Source organism: Scomber japonicus, chromosome 6 (assembly GCF_027409825.1).
Source record: "Scomber japonicus isolate fScoJap1 chromosome 6, fScoJap1.pri, whole genome shotgun sequence".
NCBI classification, from domain to species: Eukaryota; Metazoa; Chordata; class Actinopteri; order Scombriformes; family Scombridae; genus Scomber; species Scomber japonicus.
The window spans coordinates 34,798,126-34,816,629 of NC_070583.1; the positions used below are offsets into that span (position 1 = coordinate 34,798,126).

Below are 18,504 nucleotides of genomic sequence, written 5' to 3' on the forward strand. Positions count from 1 at the left end.
GAGGAGATTTTTGGGGGAATTGCTTTAGCAGAGCTGGATTCTCAGGTTCATTAAAGGAATGAAGGACATTTTGATCAGATACAAGGCACTATAGATGTTGCTATAGAACGGCTAAATTACAAGGATTTGGGCTGAGCGTACGAGAGAGAAGAGGGGCGGAGGATTTTTAACTACCAGAAGTTTGACCGACAACAGCGATAATCTGAGGAGATTCAGAGGATGAGTTGAGCAGAAATAAAAGATGGCGAGAAAGAAGAGCGGCTGCGGTTTGGGGGGGGAGAAGAGTAGAGTAGGAAGAGGAAGGTTAAGACTGCATCTCAGCACGCAGCATCCACGGAAACCAACAGCAGAACAGCAACCTGGAGGAGAGGAAGAGGAAGAGGAAGAGGAAGGATACAGGTGAAGATGAGGAGGAAGTGTGGAAAGGGAAAAGGAAGGAAGAGCGAGAGGAGAAGGTACAGAAGTTTAAGACACTGCCTGGTAAATTAATTTTGCTCTCATTTGACACATTAGAAACTTATAAGATGTTATATTTGTGAAATAAAGGGGAATTTTGCCTTTATATAAGGTTTGAGTAAAGGCCCATTTATGCTCAAAGTACGTACGGAAATGTATCCGTCCCTTTCAAATGATGTCACCGTCACTATTCACACACTTCCATGCGTCCTTTACGTTGGCATGGATGTTAACCAATATATCCACCAGGGGGCAGCGCAGAGTCAATACATCCACCAGGGGGCAGCACTGAGTCAATACATCCACCAGGGGGCAGCACAGAGTCAAAAGTTCATGACAACAACAAACTCAAAAACAAACATGGCGACTGTGGAGGAGATATTGATAATACAGAGGAGTCAAACTCATTAACATGATGAAAGGAAGGACGGAAGGAAGGAAAAGAAGAGAGGAAGGGAAGAAGGACAGAAGGAAGGAGGGACGGATGAAAGGGAGGAAGGAAAGATGGAAGAAAGAAAGAAAGAAAGGGAGCAAGGACAAAAGACCTGAAGGAAGGAAGGATGGAAGGAAGGAAGAAATGAAGGGAGGACAGAAGGAAGAAAGGAAAGTAGGAAGGAAAAGAAGAGAGGAAGGGATGAAGGACAGAAGGAAGAAAGGGAGGACAGATGGAAGGAAGGGAGCAAGGACAGAAGGAATGAAGGGAGAAAGGAAGAGAACACCTGACGGAAGGAAGAATGGAAGGAAGAAATGAAGGGAGGACAGAAGGAAGGAAGGAAGGAAGGAAGGAAGGAAGGAAGGAAGGAAGGAAGGAAAAGAAGAGAGGAAGGGAAGAAGGACAGAAGGAAGAAAGGAATGACAGATGGAAGCAAGGGAGGAATGAAAAAAAGGAAGGAAAGTGGGGTCGAGTAGTGACAGCAACACTGCCCCCCCATGGTTTCTGGTGGTACTGCTCCGTTTGGTCCGTATCCTACAGAAGGGGCCGTCCGTATTTAACGTTGAGCATAAATGGGCCTTTTTTTAATCCTCAACAACTCTGCTGTCATAAAACCATCAATCCCACATGATGTAAATGCAGCATAAACTCAAACTAATTTAATTTAATAGTTTCAGATATTTTAAAGACAGAAGTTTGGAGCTTAATGTTCTCACCTGGATATGGAGCTCTCGGAGGTCAGGTCTTTAGGAGAACGCATTGTGTTGAAGTTACGCTTGGGCTGTGACACTGCAGGAAGCAAACAAACACAATATGTTAGTGATATTAATAAAGGAAAGGCATTGCTACTGATTTAGAGTGAATATAAAAGGTGAGTACGCTCTAGATCTATATACATTTATGTGTATTATCACCACTGTAGTATAATTGTCCATTGCAGAATTAAACTAGTTGATCAAGAAATGAACTGAATTGCTGCAAGAGTGCTACGATGACACTTACTGGTGACCTGATGCACTTTCTTCACCATGGAGTTGTCATTCTGTGAGCCTTCTTTAGGACCTCCGATTCTGGTACAAAAAAAAAGAGAAGAGTGAATATAAAAGACAGAAGTTATCCTGGTTTATTGTAATATAAAACACATGCTTTAATTATAGTCGTCAAGCATTTAAAACATCCTCAAACTATGACTTTCATGCCTTTCATGCATCAAAAATCTTTATTACTAAACTAAAATAACAATCAGCTGTGAATAAAAATCCATCCTCACCTCTGGACGCGTGAAGGAGGAGCAAACACTCCATATTTTGGGAGGCAGCTGAAGTAGCGGACTCCAAACACTGAACCGTCATGTTTCCCTGTCGGCTGATCCAACTCGATACCAAACCAGTAACCTGAAGGGACACAAGCAGGTCAGACTTTTATTATTTCAAGATGTTGATGATTAGAAAAGGAGGTTACATCTGAAGTCAGACCTTTAAGATTTTGTTCAGGAGGGTTTTTTCTTCATTATTTAATATTTAACATTTGTGTATATAATGTAAAGAGTCCACTGAGGACCGGCAGACAGACCTGGAGCAAAGTCGGTCTTGCCGTAGAAGCGGACGATGCCGTGTTTCTGTCCGGCCACCAGAACCTGATCACCGACTTCCACGTTCAGTCCCTCCGGATCCAGACTGGCGACTGACGACTTCTTCCTCTGAGCTGAGAACACACAGCAAACACACTCACAACCAGGTTTACTCTCATGTCTTCCTTCCTTATGTTCCTCCTGAATATCAGAGCCACCTTACCTTTCTCTTTCTCCTTCTCCTTCTTCTCTTTCTCCTTCTTGGTCTTTCCAGCGAGGCGGGAGGCGAGGTCCATGCGAGGCGTTCGGGGGGTGGAGGTGACAGATGAGAGCGCCTGATCCACGGCCTTGGAAATCTTTGACACTGGAGCGAAAATCCCTGAAAACACACAGAAACAAAAACACTGAAACCTCAAAGACTGAATGATTCCAGAACAAGCTCCGATATTCAGTCTCCTTTTAGCTCTGGTTTGGTCTTCACCAACTTATGAGGACATTGGTGTTTGTTGTTGGCGACATATTGCTGGCGAATTTAACTGTTCATATATGCTTATAAATGTAAAGAAGGGAGACTTAAAGTAAACAAAACAAGTAATGAAGCCACCACTTTGCTCTCTCCAGCTTTGCCTACGCAGGTGCTCATTGACTTGCTCAAAGGCACCATGGCAGCTGCTGTTACCTAGTTTCGGAGGGCAGATGAAGTAGCGGACGCCTCCCACACTTCCATCGTTCTTCCCCTCCGGCTCGTCGAGCTCAACACCGACCCACTGACCGCTGGCGAACTCCGTCGTACCGCAGAACCTCAGAGTGCCGCTCTGAAGAAGAGACGGAGAGAGAGAGAGAGATGTATCTCAAGTTACAGGTGCAAAGTCTCCCACCCTTAAAACATGCCTTTAGAGCTCCATTAGCTGGTTAGGTTGCATGGAGACAGATAGTCTGAGTGTCGGGAAGGGAAAGGAAAGGAGGAAATGTAACAAACAGTACATCAACGCTACAGATGGAGTGAGAGGGAACAGACTTTAATTTGCCATTTGACAGGAAGTAACAACATGTTGTCAGTGTTGGTGAGTCAGTTCAGTTAATCTACGTTCCTGGAGACGGCCGCTTCCCACCAACCTGTCTGAGGTTTGCAGGCGGGCTGTCGTCTCTGCTCCCGCCTCTCTGGAGCTACACGGCGGGAAAAACACTCTATTCAGAGCTTATACAGCAAATACATGTAAAAGCTCACAATGGTTTTACTTTTAACTTTAGTGGGAAGTCATGCTGATAGTGACACTTCAACAGCTTTTTAGTTGTGTTGGAAGCAGAATGTGTTGGTTTATCATCAAACCTGGAAGTGGAAAGGACTCGCAGCCATTTTGGTCCTCCATCTAGAATAAAATGGCCTCAAATATGGAGCTTTTCCAAAACGGCCTCGAGAGCTTTCTAGAAAATGCTGCCATATCAGAAAAGTAGACTCTACTTCTTCGCTGGTTTTCTGTGGCTGACTTGCTCCTTGGTTCTCTGCACATGGCCCATTAGGATTTAGATTTACCTGTTTTTGGCATTTTAATGGTGACACAGATTTTCACAGGAACAAACTGAAACCAGAGTGCTCCTGTTTTTTAATGTAGATGTTTTCTCAGGGTCTAAAATGTCCTTCACAGTAAGTCTCAGTTTATACTTCGAGGTGGTTTGATGTGAAAACAGAACAAAGACTGAAGCCACTAGCATTCATGATTAATGTGAAAATGGATTTAGCTGCTTCCTTTAATGGTTTCCTTTGACAGAAGAACATCTGACAGTTTTGTGTTTTTGCATTTGCATGATTCAGGTTGATGTTTAATCGAAGAGTAGCGTCAAATGCTCATCGGACCATCAAATATCGAGCATCTGAATCCCCCCCTTCACCATGAACTTTCCTGACAATCACACTCATTTTATTCAGAGATTGTCCAGTTGTGCACAAGAACGGGGTAAAGATAGGGGTTTGAACTTTTCTCTCAAGCCCACTCCCAAACATCTACTTCTGTCACTTTCAAACAATCAATTACAACACAGTAAAAATCTTTGAGCAGAGACTGTAACTTGAAAAGCACTTTGTTAATCAAATATATGATTATCTATCTATCTATCTATCAATCACAGTGTTAAGACTACAAAGACACAGTTTGTTGGAGAGAGATCAGGGCTGTTAACACTTTGACTTCGGATACAATAAAAAATAGTTTGTTTCAAGTATGATAAGCTTTGAAAGTAAAGTGTAAGTCTAGTGATGTTCAATAAATCAAACCAGCAGAAGAAGACAAATGACAATGAACTGATTTACTAACTAAGTATTCTGCGTGTAACCGAAGCCTGATGTCCCTTCCTGCCTTCCTTCCTTCCTTCCTTACGTCTGTCCTTCCTCCCTCCCTCCCTCCTTCCTTCTCTCTTTCTTTCTTTCCTTCCTTCCTTCCTTCCTCCTTCTTTTTCCTGCCCCCTACCTTACTTCCTTCTTTCCTCTGTCCTTACTCTCCTACCTCGCTTCCTTCTTTTCTTTTCTTTTCTTTCCTTTCCTTTCCTTTCCTTTCCTTCCTCCCTCCCTCCCTCCCTTGTCCCTTCCTTCCTTCCTTCTTCCTCCCTTCCTTCCTTCCTCCCTCCCTCCCTCCCTCCCTTCTTCCCTTGACACGAGGACAACAGGAGGGTTAAGACCTTTCTTTTACAGTCTGTATGAGACATTATGGACTGAACGGATGATTCTGACCTTCATGTCGTCCAGCATCACTCGCTCTCCCAGCTTCAGCCCCAGCGAGGACAGCATCAGGTTTCCGGGGATGTTGTCGTAGTTTGGCAGCGTGGCTCTGGGAAGGTTACAGCTCAGAGGAACGGCGTCCAGCAGCAGCTTCTTCAGCTCTTTAGCCACCATGGCGGCTTCGGCTTTGTCCAGGCTCATGTCCATCGGGTCGGGAACTACCTCCCCTGGAACCTGGCCCTTATCGTTCTGCAGAGAGAGAGAGAGATGAGGAGAGAGAGAGAGGAGAGACGGAGAGAGAGAGAGAGGAGAGAGAGAGAGAGAGAGAGAGAGAGAGAGAGAGAGAGAGAGAGAGAGAGAGAGAGAGAGAGAGAGAGAGAGAGAACAATAGGGAAGAGGGAAAGAAGAAGAAGAATGACATCTTTTCTTTAGTAAAGTCAAGTAATCAATCTAGTGTTGTAGTCAAGACCACAACCAACCGAGACCAAGACATTCGGAGGTACACACACAGTTAAAATGTAATTAAGAAACACTTTACAGCAGCAAGTCAAGTCAAGGAAGGAAGGGAGGAAGAGGGAAGGATGGAAGGAAGGAAGGAAGGAGGAAAGGAGGGAGGAAGGAAGGAAGGAGGGAAGGCAAGAAAGGAAGAGAGGGAGGGAGGGAGGGAGGGAGGAAGGAAAGAAGGAGGGAAGGAAGAAGGAAGGAAAGGAGGGAAGGCATGGACAAAAAGCCTATCAGCGGTGGTTTTGACCAGTCTTGTTAAAAAAAACTTGAGTCCGCCCAGTCCGATTCCGATGTCAAGTTGATGCAAATATGACGACAAATGATGCATAAGACACAGAATAGTACTTTGTTTTTGTTATTTTTGACATATTAATTATTGAGTATTTATTTTGCTGTCTCAAAATGAAAATGAAAAAGAAAGTTAAGAGAAGAAGAAAAGTCGTTACCCGGACAGTTGGGTTGGCTCCGTGCTCCAGCAGACATTTAACTGCACCCAGACAAAGGTTGGAGGCAGCGATGTGGAGAGCTGTACCATAGTGGAAATCACTGCATGTGGAGTTCAACACTGAGGAGGAGGAGGAGGAGGAGGAGGAGGAGGAGGAGAAGAAGAAGAAGATGAAGAAGAAGAAGAAGAAGAAGAAGAAGAAGAAGAAGAAGAAGAAGAAGAAGAAGAAGAAGAAGAAGAAGAAGAAGGAGAAGAAGAAGAAGGAGAAGAAGAAGAAGGAGAAGGAGAAGAAGAAGAAGGAGAAGGAGAAGAAGAAAGAGGAGAAGAAGAAGAAGAAGAAGGAGAAGAAGGAGAAGGAGAAGGAGAAGAAGGAGACGAAAGAGGAGGAGGAAGAAGAGGAGGAGGAGGAGGAGAAGGAAGAAGAGGTAGAAGAAGAAGAAGTAGTTTATGATTTGCTTTCTTTCCTTTTACATGCCCACAAAAGCCAACAAGAGTGTGTGTATATATATGTGTGTGTGTGTGTGTGTGTGTGTGTGTGTGTGTGTGTGTGTGTGTGTGTGTGTGTGTGTGTGTGTGTGTGTGTGTGTGTGTGTGTGTGTGTGTACCTCTGGGTTTACTGGCTTTAAGCAGGACTCGGATCAGTTCTGGGACGTCGAAGTAAGCAGCGTAGTGCAGAGCGTTCATGTTGGTCCAGCGGCTCCTCAGACTCACGTCGGCTCCCAGACAGATCAGCTGACTGCTGAGACGCAACGCCGCCGCTGGGTCACCTGCACACACACACACACACACACACACACACACACACACACACACAGTTTAAACTATGAAACACTTTACAGCAGCAGGAAAGCCTTAACTCTCCTGTTGTCCTCAAGTCAAGGAAGGAAGGAAGGAAAGGAAGGAAGAAGGAAGAAAAGGAGGGAGGAAGGAAGGCAGGAAGGAAGAAAGGAAGAGTTAGGATGGAAGAGAGGAAGAAGGAAGGATGGAAGGAGGAGGGAGGAAGGAAGGAAGGAAGCAAGGAAGAGGGAAGGACAGAAGGGAGGATGGAAGGGAGGAAGGAAGGGAGGAAGAAAGGAAAAGAGGAAGGGAGGAAGGGAAGAAAGAAGGACAGAGGAAAGAAAGGAAGGGAGGAAGAGGGAATGAAGGAAGGAAGGAAGGAAGAAGGAAGAAAAGGAGGGAGGAAGGAAGAGAGGAAAGGAAAGAAGGGAGGAAAGGAAAGAAGGAAGGAATCAAGGAAGAGGGAAGGATGGAAGGAAGGAAGAAGGAAGGGAGGACAGGAGGGAAGGAAGGAAGGAAGGAAAGGAAAGAAGGAAGGAAGGAAGAGGAATGAATGATGGAAGGGAGGAAGATGGAAGTTTGAAAGGGAGGAAGGAGGAAGAAAAGGAGGGAGGAAGGAAGAAAGGGAGGAAAGGAAGGAGGGAAGGAAGGAAGCAAGCTCAATCATTGGTTGTGCTGACAGGAAGTAAAACACCAAATAACCCAAAAGCTTCAGAATCATTTAACTGATGAGCTCCTTTTAAACTCTGCGAGCTTGTTCCTGTCAGACGGACTGGTACTGGTAGTGGTACTGGTAGTGGTACTGGTAGTGGTACTGGTACTGGTAGTGGTACTGGTAGTGGTACTGAGTGGTATTACAGGAAGTGTCTCACCGACTCCGTGCGCTCCGGCCTTGCAGCTGTAGTGAAGCAGCGTCATGTCGGTCAAGCCGTCACGGTCGTTGACATGGCAACCTCGCTTCAGGATCTGAGACAGAGAGAGTTATTGTTAGTGTTTGTGGTTTAGTCCCAACCTGCCTGCTGATGCTCATCCCTTCATCCTGTTATCCCTTCATCCCTTCATCCTGTCATCCCTTCATCCGGATGAATCAGTAAAGTATTTTCCTTTGATGAGCAGTACTATATAATACTAGTGAATCAAGAAAACAGCCGACTCATTGTAGCAGCAGTCATGTCGTCCTCTCAGGTCAAATTGACCCCTCGTCTGTTTTGACTGTTCCTTCTTTCCTCCCTTCTTTCCTCCTTCCTTCCATACTTCCTTCCTTCTTCCTTCCTTCCTTCTTTCCTCTGTCCCCCCCCCCTTTCTTCCTTCCTTCCATCTTTCCAGCTTTCCTTGTTTCCTTCCTTTCATCCTTCCATCCTTCCTTCCTTTCTTCCTCCCTCCTTTCCTTCCTTCCCCTCTTTCTTCCTCCCTTACACCCTTCCTTCATTATTTCCTTCCTTCTTCCTCCCTTCCATCCAGCCATCCTTCCTTCCTACCATCTTTCCTTCCCTCCTTCATTCCTCCTTTCCTCCTTTCTTCTTTCCTTCCTTCCTTCCTTCTTTCCTTCCATCCTACCATCTTTCCTTCCCTCCTTGACTCCTCCTTTCCTTCTTTATTCCTCCCTTCCATCCTTCCTTCCTTCCTGTCTTCCTTCCTTCCTTGACTCAAGGACAACAGGAGGGTTAATTAAACACAGGCTCCCTTCTAAAAATGTGTGTGGAAGAAGTCATTGTTTGTTCATCGTGAACATCATCAGCTCATCATCAGCTCATCATCAGCTCTGTCTTATTCATTGTATTTTCTGTTATCAGCAGGTTTTACTTTGTGTTATCTTTCATTTAAACAGGAAACAACCTTCATTTGAACATTTAGTCTCTAAATTAACTTATACCAGCATCTACTTTATTCCCAGTATTACTACATTTTCATACTTAATGTTATGTTATAATGTTGTGTGCATTATTCTAAAATAGTTTTACCGTCTCACCTTGTCAGTCCCCTGTGAGGCACTTTGAATTATATTACCCTGTTATGAAAGGTGACATTCAAATTAAGTGTTTTTTCACACATTTTGATACTGCCGTTGATCTTCAGTAGTGGGAGGTATCACAGCTGTCAGACAATACAGATATCTCTGACACAGTAATGTTTCCCCCCTCTCTCTGAAAACCTTAATTAAGCAGCTAAAAACTGAAATATTGACTAAACAACAATGTTAGATATACTGGAATAGGCGTGCTAGTGTCTCTTCAGTTTTATATTCTACAGCAGGATAAAATAATGATGATGAAAACACGACAGAACAAAGTGAGATGTCAGCGTTTCTCCTGCTCAGACTTAGTTGTTTCGATTCCTCGTTTCTGAGTCATGTCACTGTCCGCTCCTTGTTTTATATTCCTCCAGGCTGAGTCAGCCTCCTGCTGAGTCATGATAGAGTCTCACTGACTTTCCATTTCTCTCTCTCTCTCTCTCTCTCTCTCTCTCTCTCTCTCTCTCTCTCTCCCTCTGCACCACTATCTCTCTCTCTTTCTCTGCTCTGCTCTGTCTCTTTTCTAGTCCATGCAGCCATTTTATCTGGGTCATTATCACGATGTGTGTGTGTGTGTGTGTGTGTGTGTGTGTGTGTGTGTGTGTGTGTGTGTGTGTGTGTGTGTGTGTGTGTCTGCAGGGAAGTATAGAGCCGATGCAATGTCTGAAATTTGACTTCTATTTATTGAAACCTCACCAATCGTAAATGTTGCAGCATTCTTTGCATTCTGGCTGTTTTATGTAACTACTGAACCAAACTAAAGTGTGATGATGAATGTTTGTGCTCTAAAACCTTCGTTAAAGATTAATTACCTTCTTATAAATGAGTGATGAAGTATTAAATAATGGAAAATAGATTGAGAAGTTTTTGTAATAGAGACTAATTATGAGTGGATGCTGTAAAGCAGGGGAGTCAAACTCATTTTCATTCAAGGGTCACATACAGCCCAATGTGATCTCATGTGGGCCGGATCATTAAAAAGATGGAGGGAAGGAAAGAAGGCAGGAAGGAAGGAAGGGAGGAAGGAAGGAAGGAAGGAAGGAAGGAAGGAAGGAGGGACGGAAGGAAAGAGCGAAGAAAGGAAAGAAGAAATGAACAAAGGAAAAGAAGACTGGAAGGACAGATGGAAGAAAGGGAGGGAGGAAGGAAGGTAGAAAGGGAAGAAGGACAAAAGGAAGAAAGGGAGGAAGGAAGGAAAGAAAGATGGAAGGAAGGAAGGACAGATGAACCAAAGAAAGGAAAAGAAGACAGGAAGAAAGTGAAGGAGGAAGGAAGGTAGAAAGGGAGGAAGGACAGATGGAAGAAAGGGAGGGAGGAAGGAAGGTAGAAAGAGAGGAAGGACAGATGGAAGAAAGGGAGGGAGGAAGGAAGGTAGAAAGGGAGGAAGGACAGATGGAAGAAAGGGAGGGAGGAAGGAAGGTAGAAAGGGAGGAAGGACAGATGGAAGACAGGGAGGGAGGAAGGTAGAAAGGGAGGAAGGACAGATGGAAGACAGGGAGGAAGGACAGATGGAAGACAGGAAAGAAGGAAGCAAAGAAAGATGGAAGGAAGGAACGACAGGGAAATGGAAGGAAGAAAGGAAAATAAGACAAGAAGGAAGGAAGGACAGATGAACCAAAGAAAGGAAAAGACGACAGGAAAGAGAGATGGAAAGTAAGAAAGTGAGGAAGGAAAAGAAGACAGGAAGGAAAGTGGGCCGGATTGGACCCCTCGGCGCGCTGGTTCTGGCCCACGGGCCGCATGTTTGACACCCCTGCTGTAAAGCTCCGATACGAGCTCCACGCTGCACACAGTGGGGTTTCATTGTTCATTATCTCCTTGTGTGTGTGTGTGTGTGTGTGTGTGTGTGTGTGTGTGTGTGTGTGTGTGTGTGTGTGTGTGTGTGTGTGTGTGTGTGTGTGTGTGTGTGTGTGTGTGTGTGTGTGTGTGTGTCCATAGGGTTGAATCTGGGTCAATGTGACAGTCGTGACAATCGAGTCCTGATTCAAGCAGACGTGCAGTTTAACTCAGCTGGTTCAGTGTTGCACTGTTTCAGGTCTTAAAGCAGCAGTCAGGTTGTAATGATTCCTTCCTTCCTTCCTTCCTTCCTTCCTTCCTTCCTTCCTTCCTTCCTTCCTTCCTTCCTGATTTATCTTGCTGTAATGATTCCTCCTGTTCATACTGATCATTAGAAGATTCCTTCCTAATATATTTACAATGGAAGTGATGGAGGACTAAATTAACCTTTGTGTCGTCCTCCCGGGTCAAATTGATCCTGTCTGTTTTGACTGTTTTTTCTTTCCTTCTTTCCTTCCTCCCTTCCCTCCTTCATTCCTCCCTGCTACCTTCCTTCCTTCTTTCCTCTGTCCTTCCTTCCTTTCCTTCCTCCTTTCCCTCCTTCATTCCTCCTTTCCTTCCCTCTTTCTCCCTTCCTTCTTTTTCCCTTCCATCTTCCTCCCTTCCATCCATCCATCCTTCTGTCCTTCCTTCCAGCTTTCTTTCCTTCCTCCTATCCTTCTTTCTTCCTCCTTTCCCTCCTTCATTCCTCCTTTCCTTCCCTCTTTAATTTTCTCCTTTCCTTCCTTCCGTCCTTCCTTCCTTCCACCCTCCCTTCCTTCTTCCTCCCTTCCACCCTCCCTTCCTTCTTCCTCCCTTCCATCCATCCATCCATCCATCCATCCATTCATCCTTCCTTCCTTCCTTCCTTCCTTCCTTCCTTCCTTCCTTCCTTCCTTCCAGCTTTCTTTCCTTCCTCCTTTCCTTCTTTCTTCCTCCTTTCCTTCCTTCCTCCTCCCTCCCTTCCTTGACTCGAGGACAACAGGAGGGTTAAAGTATTTAAAAGTTTAATATGAAGCTTCAGTTTTGTCCAAATGAGTCAAATATCCGTCTTCTATGTTTCAACGTTACAGTGTTTTTAGTAGCAAAGTCTTTTTGTTACTATACTTCCACCACAGCTCAACAGGAAACACTAAGAGGGAATCTGAAGCTAAAAAGACTGTAAATGTGTCAGATATCACTTGATAGGACTAACTCACACTGATGAAGCTCAATAGAAGCTGATCATCTACTTTAAATGACTTTATATAAAGATACAAACACATACAGATTAAATGTTTTATCATTGGTTTTTCCATCAACAGAACATTAATAAGCAACATTTTACAGATGAATTAATAGTTTTTAGTCCTTTTTCTTGTCTAAAAGGTTCAGTTTGAAGCTTTTCTTGTTCTTCTATGATCTTTTGATGGATAGTTTACTTCTATTTTCTGCCTTTTTGTTCCTATACTTCCACCACAGCTCAACAGGAAACAATAAGAGGGAATCTGATGCTAGAAAGACTGTAAATGTGTCAGATATCACTTGATAGGACTAGTTTCACGTCTACTTTTAAATGCATACAGTAATTGCTCAAAGAGAGGAAAGTGGATTGTGTTTTCCGCACTTATTTATTAATTATGAATGCAGTGCAGATGGATGATAAATTATTCAAACTATTAATATTCTCTCATTTAACTAATGAATTCATTCCAACTTTCACAACATCCTGATAAGAATAGTGTGTCTCTCTACTCTGTGACTCTGTGATTCTGTGAGAGGCGAGATGTCGATGTGTTTTCTCACCTCGTTGCCGATGACGTCGATCTTGTGCTGCACTTGAGGAACCCACTGACGCACGATGGCGAACAGCTCGGGGATGGTGGTCCGAGGATCCATGAGGATCTCCAAACAGGCCGGGTCATTGGGGTCGAAGAAGGTGAAAGCTGGAGAGGAAAGTTAAAGGCCATGTAAAGTGAATTCAGACATTTTCTTCTAAACACATTAAATAGGTCATAAATGTATTTCTAAAAAAGGTGTAAAAAGCATTTCAACCATTTAGATTTGAATTGTGGAGCTAGGCTTCACAAACTGTGTTTCAAGATTTCTGTGTTCAGGATTTAGTGATTAGCATAAACCCGCCCCTGCTGCTGTAGAGGTATAAATACATTCAGCACACACTACTACTACTACAGTCTACAGTTAGCCAGTTAGCTGAGTTAGCCGCAGAGTTAGCCGCCGGGCTAGCAGCCGAGTTAGCTACTGAGCTAGCCGCTTAGCTAGCAGCCGAGTTAGCCGCCGAGCTAGCCACCGAGCTAGCAGCCGCAGCAGAAAGCTCTCAGACCTAGCGTCCATGTTTCTGGTAGAGGTGGTGACTTTGATTGACAGGTGACACTTGGTAGGGGGCGGGGTTTCAGCGGACTCGGCAGCCACACCCACAGTGTTTGGGAGCAGAGAAAGAGGCTGATTTTTTTTCTTTGAAGCCTAATTTCATATATTTGGCGATTTTTTTTTAATCATTCAAATTTGGCAGGGTGGTTAACAACACACTTTTCTGTGGTATGTCAAACTCAGAACACATATTTATTCTTACTTTACACAGACTTTAAAGATGAATTCAAAAAGAGGGGAGAAGAACATCCTGAATGACTTACAAGGAAAAGGGCATAAAAAGAGCCAAACCAAATCTGGAGAGTAGGAATGATTCAAGATGGCAATGCCAAGATGTTTCTGTCACCCTCATCAAATCAGAAATGACCTGTGAGCTCTGCAGTTTCTCCTCCTGCCAGCTCTGCAGTCTGAGCTCTGAGGCAGATTTCATTTCACTGATTAACTGCAATCAGACAAGAAAACTTCACTTCTGTCAACAACTCGCTTCAATGGACAGAAAAATAGTCTCATAAATCTCACTGCAAACTGTCACGCTTTGGAGCACGATGCTGACTTTACTCTTTGTTTTTAAGGTTTTATTCATTTTAATTTGGATAAATACCTATCCTTCAAATCTGTACTGTTTTCATAGAAGCAAGAAAAACTGTTGATGTATGTTGTTTTCACCCATTTGTAAAGAATTGGCTAAAACGTAGCTGACAGTTTCACAGCCGGACTGAAAACTATCTGCAGGTCTGCTTATTCACTGCTGGGAAATGAAGAAAACACACACACACAGACACACACACACACACACACACACACACACACACACAATATAATGGAGTCGGCCTGCTCTGAGCTTGTCTGGTGAATATCAATGAGCCTGTTACCCATAAAACAGTCAATCCAGTGCTTTTCAAACCTATTGATCTTTCACAGGACTGTCAGTAATTCAGACTGTACACACTAACAGTCCACTGTGGTCTGTGATTGTAAGTGGGTTTATTTTATTGAACCGTTGTGCTTGAGCTCCGTGTCATTGACTTATGCTTGTCTTTTTATTCTCTTTATTGGTTTCCTTTTGTTCATTTGGTTGAGTTGTTGGTTTGAAGGACTGCCTTGCAATATTAGTGTTGTATGCTTTAGTTAATATTTATGTGTTATCTTGGATGGTTTAATGAACGCTGGGTTGATTTTAAGAGTATTGTGTTTTCTGGGTTTTGGTTTTCAGTTTCCCCTTCTGTGTTCCTGCACTCCTGATTTTTCCCTCCACACCTGCCTTGCATCATGTTTATTAGCCATGCTCTGCTCTCAGTGTCTAACAAACCCAGCCAATAAACTCCCAGCGCTCCGATTCAGTTCGCTCTGATCTGTTCTGCAATCTGTTTAGCTCAGCTCAGCCAGTTGTTGTTTTGCCTGCTCAGTCCAAGATTGAGTGTTTTGTACCACTGTAAAGTCTTGGCACTGACACAGAGTCTTTGCATTTATTTAAAAGTCCTGCATTTAAAATCCCAATAAAGTAAAAGTTCAGAAGTATCAGCAAAATCTACTTTAAGCATTAAACATAAAATATTCCCTCTGACTGATTACTACTTTATATACAGTTAGCTAGTTTATACTACTTTATATACAGTTAGCTAGTTTATACTACTTTATATACAGTTAGCTAGTTTATACTACTTTATATACAGTTAGCTAGTTTACACTACTTTATATACAGTTAGCTAGTTTACTCTACTTTATATACAGTTAGCTAGTTTACTACTTTATATACAGTTAGCTAGTTTACGCTACTTTATATACAGTTAGCTAGTTTATACTACTTTATATACAGTTAGCTAGTTTATGCTACTTTATATACAGTTAGCTAGTTTATGCTACTTTATATACAGTTAGCTAGTTTATACTACTTTATATACAGTTAGCTAGTTTATGCTACTTTATATACAGTTAGCTAGTTTATACTACTTTATATACAGTTAGCTAGTTTACGCTACTTTATATACAGTTAGCTAGTTTACAGTACTTTATATACAGTTAGCTAGTTTACGCTACTTTATATACAGTTAGCTAGTTTACGCTACTTTATATACAGTTAGCTAGTTTACGCTACTTTATATACAGTTAGCTAGTTTACGCTACTTTATGTACAGTTAGCTAGTTTACGCTACTTTATATACAGTTAGCTAGTTTACACTACTTTATATACAGTTAGCTAGTTTACGCTACTTTATGTACAGTTAGCTAGTTTACGCTACTTTATGTACAGTTAGCTAGTTTACTTTATATACAGTTAGCTAGTTTATACTACTTTATATACAGTTAGCTAGTTTACACTGCTTTATATACAGTTAGCTAGTTTACACTACTTTATATACAGTTAGCTAGTTAATACTACTTTATATACAATTAGCTAGTTTATACTACTTTATATACAGTTAGCTAGTTTATACTACTTTATATACAGTTAGCTAGTTAATACTACTTTATATACAGTTAGCTAGTTTATACTACTTTATATACAGTTAGATAGTTTACACTACTTTATATACAGTTAGCTAGTTTATACTACTTTATATACAGTTAGCTAGTTTATACTACTTTATATACAGTTAGCTAGTTTACACTACTTTATATACGGTTAGCTAGTTTATACTACTTTATATACAGTTAGCTAGTTTACTCTACTTTATATACAGTTAGCTAGTTTACTACTTTATATACAGTTAGCTAGTTTACGCTACTTTATATACAGTTAGCTAGTTTATACTACTTTATATACAGTTAGCTAGTTTATGCTACTTTATATACAGTTAGCTAGTTTATGCTACTTTATATACAGTTAGCTAGTTTATACTACTTTATATACAGTTAGCTAGTTTATGCTACTTTATATACAGTTAGCTAGTTTATACTACTTTATATACAGTTAGCTAGTTTACGCTACTTTATATACAGTTAGCTAGTTTACAGTACTTTATATACAGTTAGCTAGTTTACGCTACTTTATATACAGTTAGCTAGTTTACGCTACTTTATATACAGTTAGCTAGTTTACGCTACTTTATATACAGTTAGCTAGTTTACGCTACTTTATGTACAGTTAGCTAGTTTACGCTACTTTATATACAGTTAGCTAGTTTACACTACTTTATATACAGTTAGCTAGTTTACGCTACTTTATGTACAGTTAGCTAGTTTACGCTACTTTATGTACAGTTAGCTAGTTTACTTTATATACAGTTAGCTAGTTTATACTACTTTATATACAGTTAGCTAGTTTACACTGCTTTATATACGGTTAGCTAGTTTACACTACTTTATATACAGTTAGCTAGTTAATACTACTTTATATACAATTAGCTAGTTTATACTACTTTATATACAGTTAGCTAGTTTATACTACTTTATATACAGTTAGCTAGTTAATACTACTTTATATACAGTTAGCTAGTTTATACTACTTTATATACAGTTAGATAGTTTACACTACTTTATATACAGTTAGCTAGTTTATACTACTTTATATACAGTTAGCTAGTTTATACTACTTTATATACAGTTAGCTAGTTTACACTACTTTATATACGGTTAGCTAGTTTATACTACTTTATATACAGTTAGCTAGTTTAGTCCAGTGGTTCCCAACCTAGGGGTGGGGCCCCTCCAAAGGGTCAGCAGATAAATGTGAGGGCTGGTGAAGTTTGACAGTGTGTAATATTAAAGGTAGTATGACAGTGTTAAGTATGACCGAATGTAGTATAAGAGTGTGTAGTATTAAAGGTAGTATAACAGTGTGTATTATGACAGTGTGTATTATGACAGTATTTAAGGTGGTATGATGTACCGTAGTCTTTGGGCAGTGGTGCCTGGGCGGACGGGTGCACCATAGGTCTGCGCCTCGGTTCATGGACAGGACTGTGGTACTCAGACACGGACAGAGGTTCCGGCTCTACCTCCCTGCTGGCCGGTGTATCCTCCTCTTCCTCCCTCTCCTCTCGCTCTTCCTCCTGCTCGTCCTCCTCCTCATCCTCCACCTCTGTTCTCTCCTCGCCCTCCCTCTCCCCCTCTAGCTCGTATTCCTCATCGTCGTCTTCCTCTTCTTCCTCCTCTTCCTCGGTCAGAGCCTCTTCCTCCTCCTTCTGGACTCGGCCCTCTTCTTGCTCCTCCCGGTCGTGCCTCTCCTTCTCCTGCACCTCCAGGTTCTCCTCTTTAGTCATGATGAGGGATTGTGCAGCTGGGCCTGTCGGAGAGAGGAAGCAGAACACTTTAATACTTTTAAAATGCTGTTAGCTCAGGAGTGTGTGTGTGTGTGTGTGTGTGTGTGTGTGTGTGTGTGTAGAAACAAGAAGAAAGCTAATTGAACCACTGCAGCGTGCTGATAATAGCAGCGGCTAATGCTAACACTCCCTGTCCATCATTATCTGTCGATGGGCCTGACTGGATTAAATCTACACTCCACTTAACAAATGGACGAAGAGGCACTGAAATCCATCCAGCAGCCACTCCCTCCATCATTGAACCATCCATCTTCTGCTCCATTATCAAACGCCCGAGGAAGGGAGAGAGGAAAAGAGGAATTCATATGATAAACCTTTGTCAGTCTTTCCAGTTCACGTCAGAAAGGAGCTGCAGAGGTTGTATAAGCATAAAAAACATCATAACATACAAAAAAAAAGAAAGAAAGAAAAGCAGGGAAAGCTGCACACTCATAACTCCAATGCAGTTTTTTTCCTGCTTCACATTCATGGTAACTAGGACAGGAGTTTTATGATGTCAGCTTGCATCTTTTAATGGTTTAAAAGCCAACATGTGGGCACTTCAGCATCTCTGTGTTCTCTTCGCTGTCTACTGTCCAAAAAACAGGCATAAAATAACTATAAAAATCACATTTTGCAGGTTTGTGCAGGTCTGTGCTGGGTACTCTGGTCTCTGATATGATGACCAGAAGCATTACAGGCTCATCCTCCACCCTGAGCTCCACACATTTAAATCCAAATCATACTTTACATGCCAGTGTCGCAGCCACATGATGTACATTTCATCATCATCTGCTTATGTCCATGTGCACTGTTAAACATGTTAAGCTCATTCCACATAGAAACATACAGCAGTCCACCCGGCTGTAGCAATCATCTGTCGTCTCATGAGTTGTGAAAATGTAAAACTAATATAATTTAAATAATCTACATATTTTATTCAGTTGTATAAATCAGTTTTTCATTGGACAGAAAGATTTTATAGTTGCAGCTGATGCATTATACCTGAGTCAGCATAAAGTCAACGTGAAAGATTGCTCTCAGTAACTTTACTTAACTGGGACTGAATTCAATAACCTCCATTATGATTTGCACTGTTTTCATGACAATATTAATATCTTTACTATATAATAAAACTTAATATATTATGTTGAGTCTTGGCCGGATAC

At 42.0% G+C, this 18,504-nt stretch overlaps 1 protein-coding gene across 1 annotated transcript; it reads right to left on the bottom strand.

The window, feature by feature from the left end:
* Positions 1-304: 304 nt before the first annotated feature.
* Positions 305-17,002, bottom strand: clip3 (CAP-GLY domain containing linker protein 3). Its single transcript, XM_053321558.1, has 13 exons — positions 16,924-17,002; positions 12,510-12,649; positions 7,771-7,864; positions 6,727-6,888; positions 6,123-6,241; positions 5,185-5,421; positions 3,139-3,274; positions 2,678-2,838; positions 2,462-2,579; positions 2,160-2,283; positions 1,892-1,959; positions 1,606-1,678; positions 305-359 (listed from the first exon to the last, which is right to left on the bottom strand). The coding sequence occupies exons 1-13, from the start codon at positions 16,964-16,966 to the stop codon at positions 305-307; spliced, it is 1,530 nt and encodes a 509-aa protein (XP_053177533.1). The 5' UTR covers positions 16,967-17,002.
* Between the last annotated feature and the right edge of the window lie 1,502 nt (positions 17,003-18,504).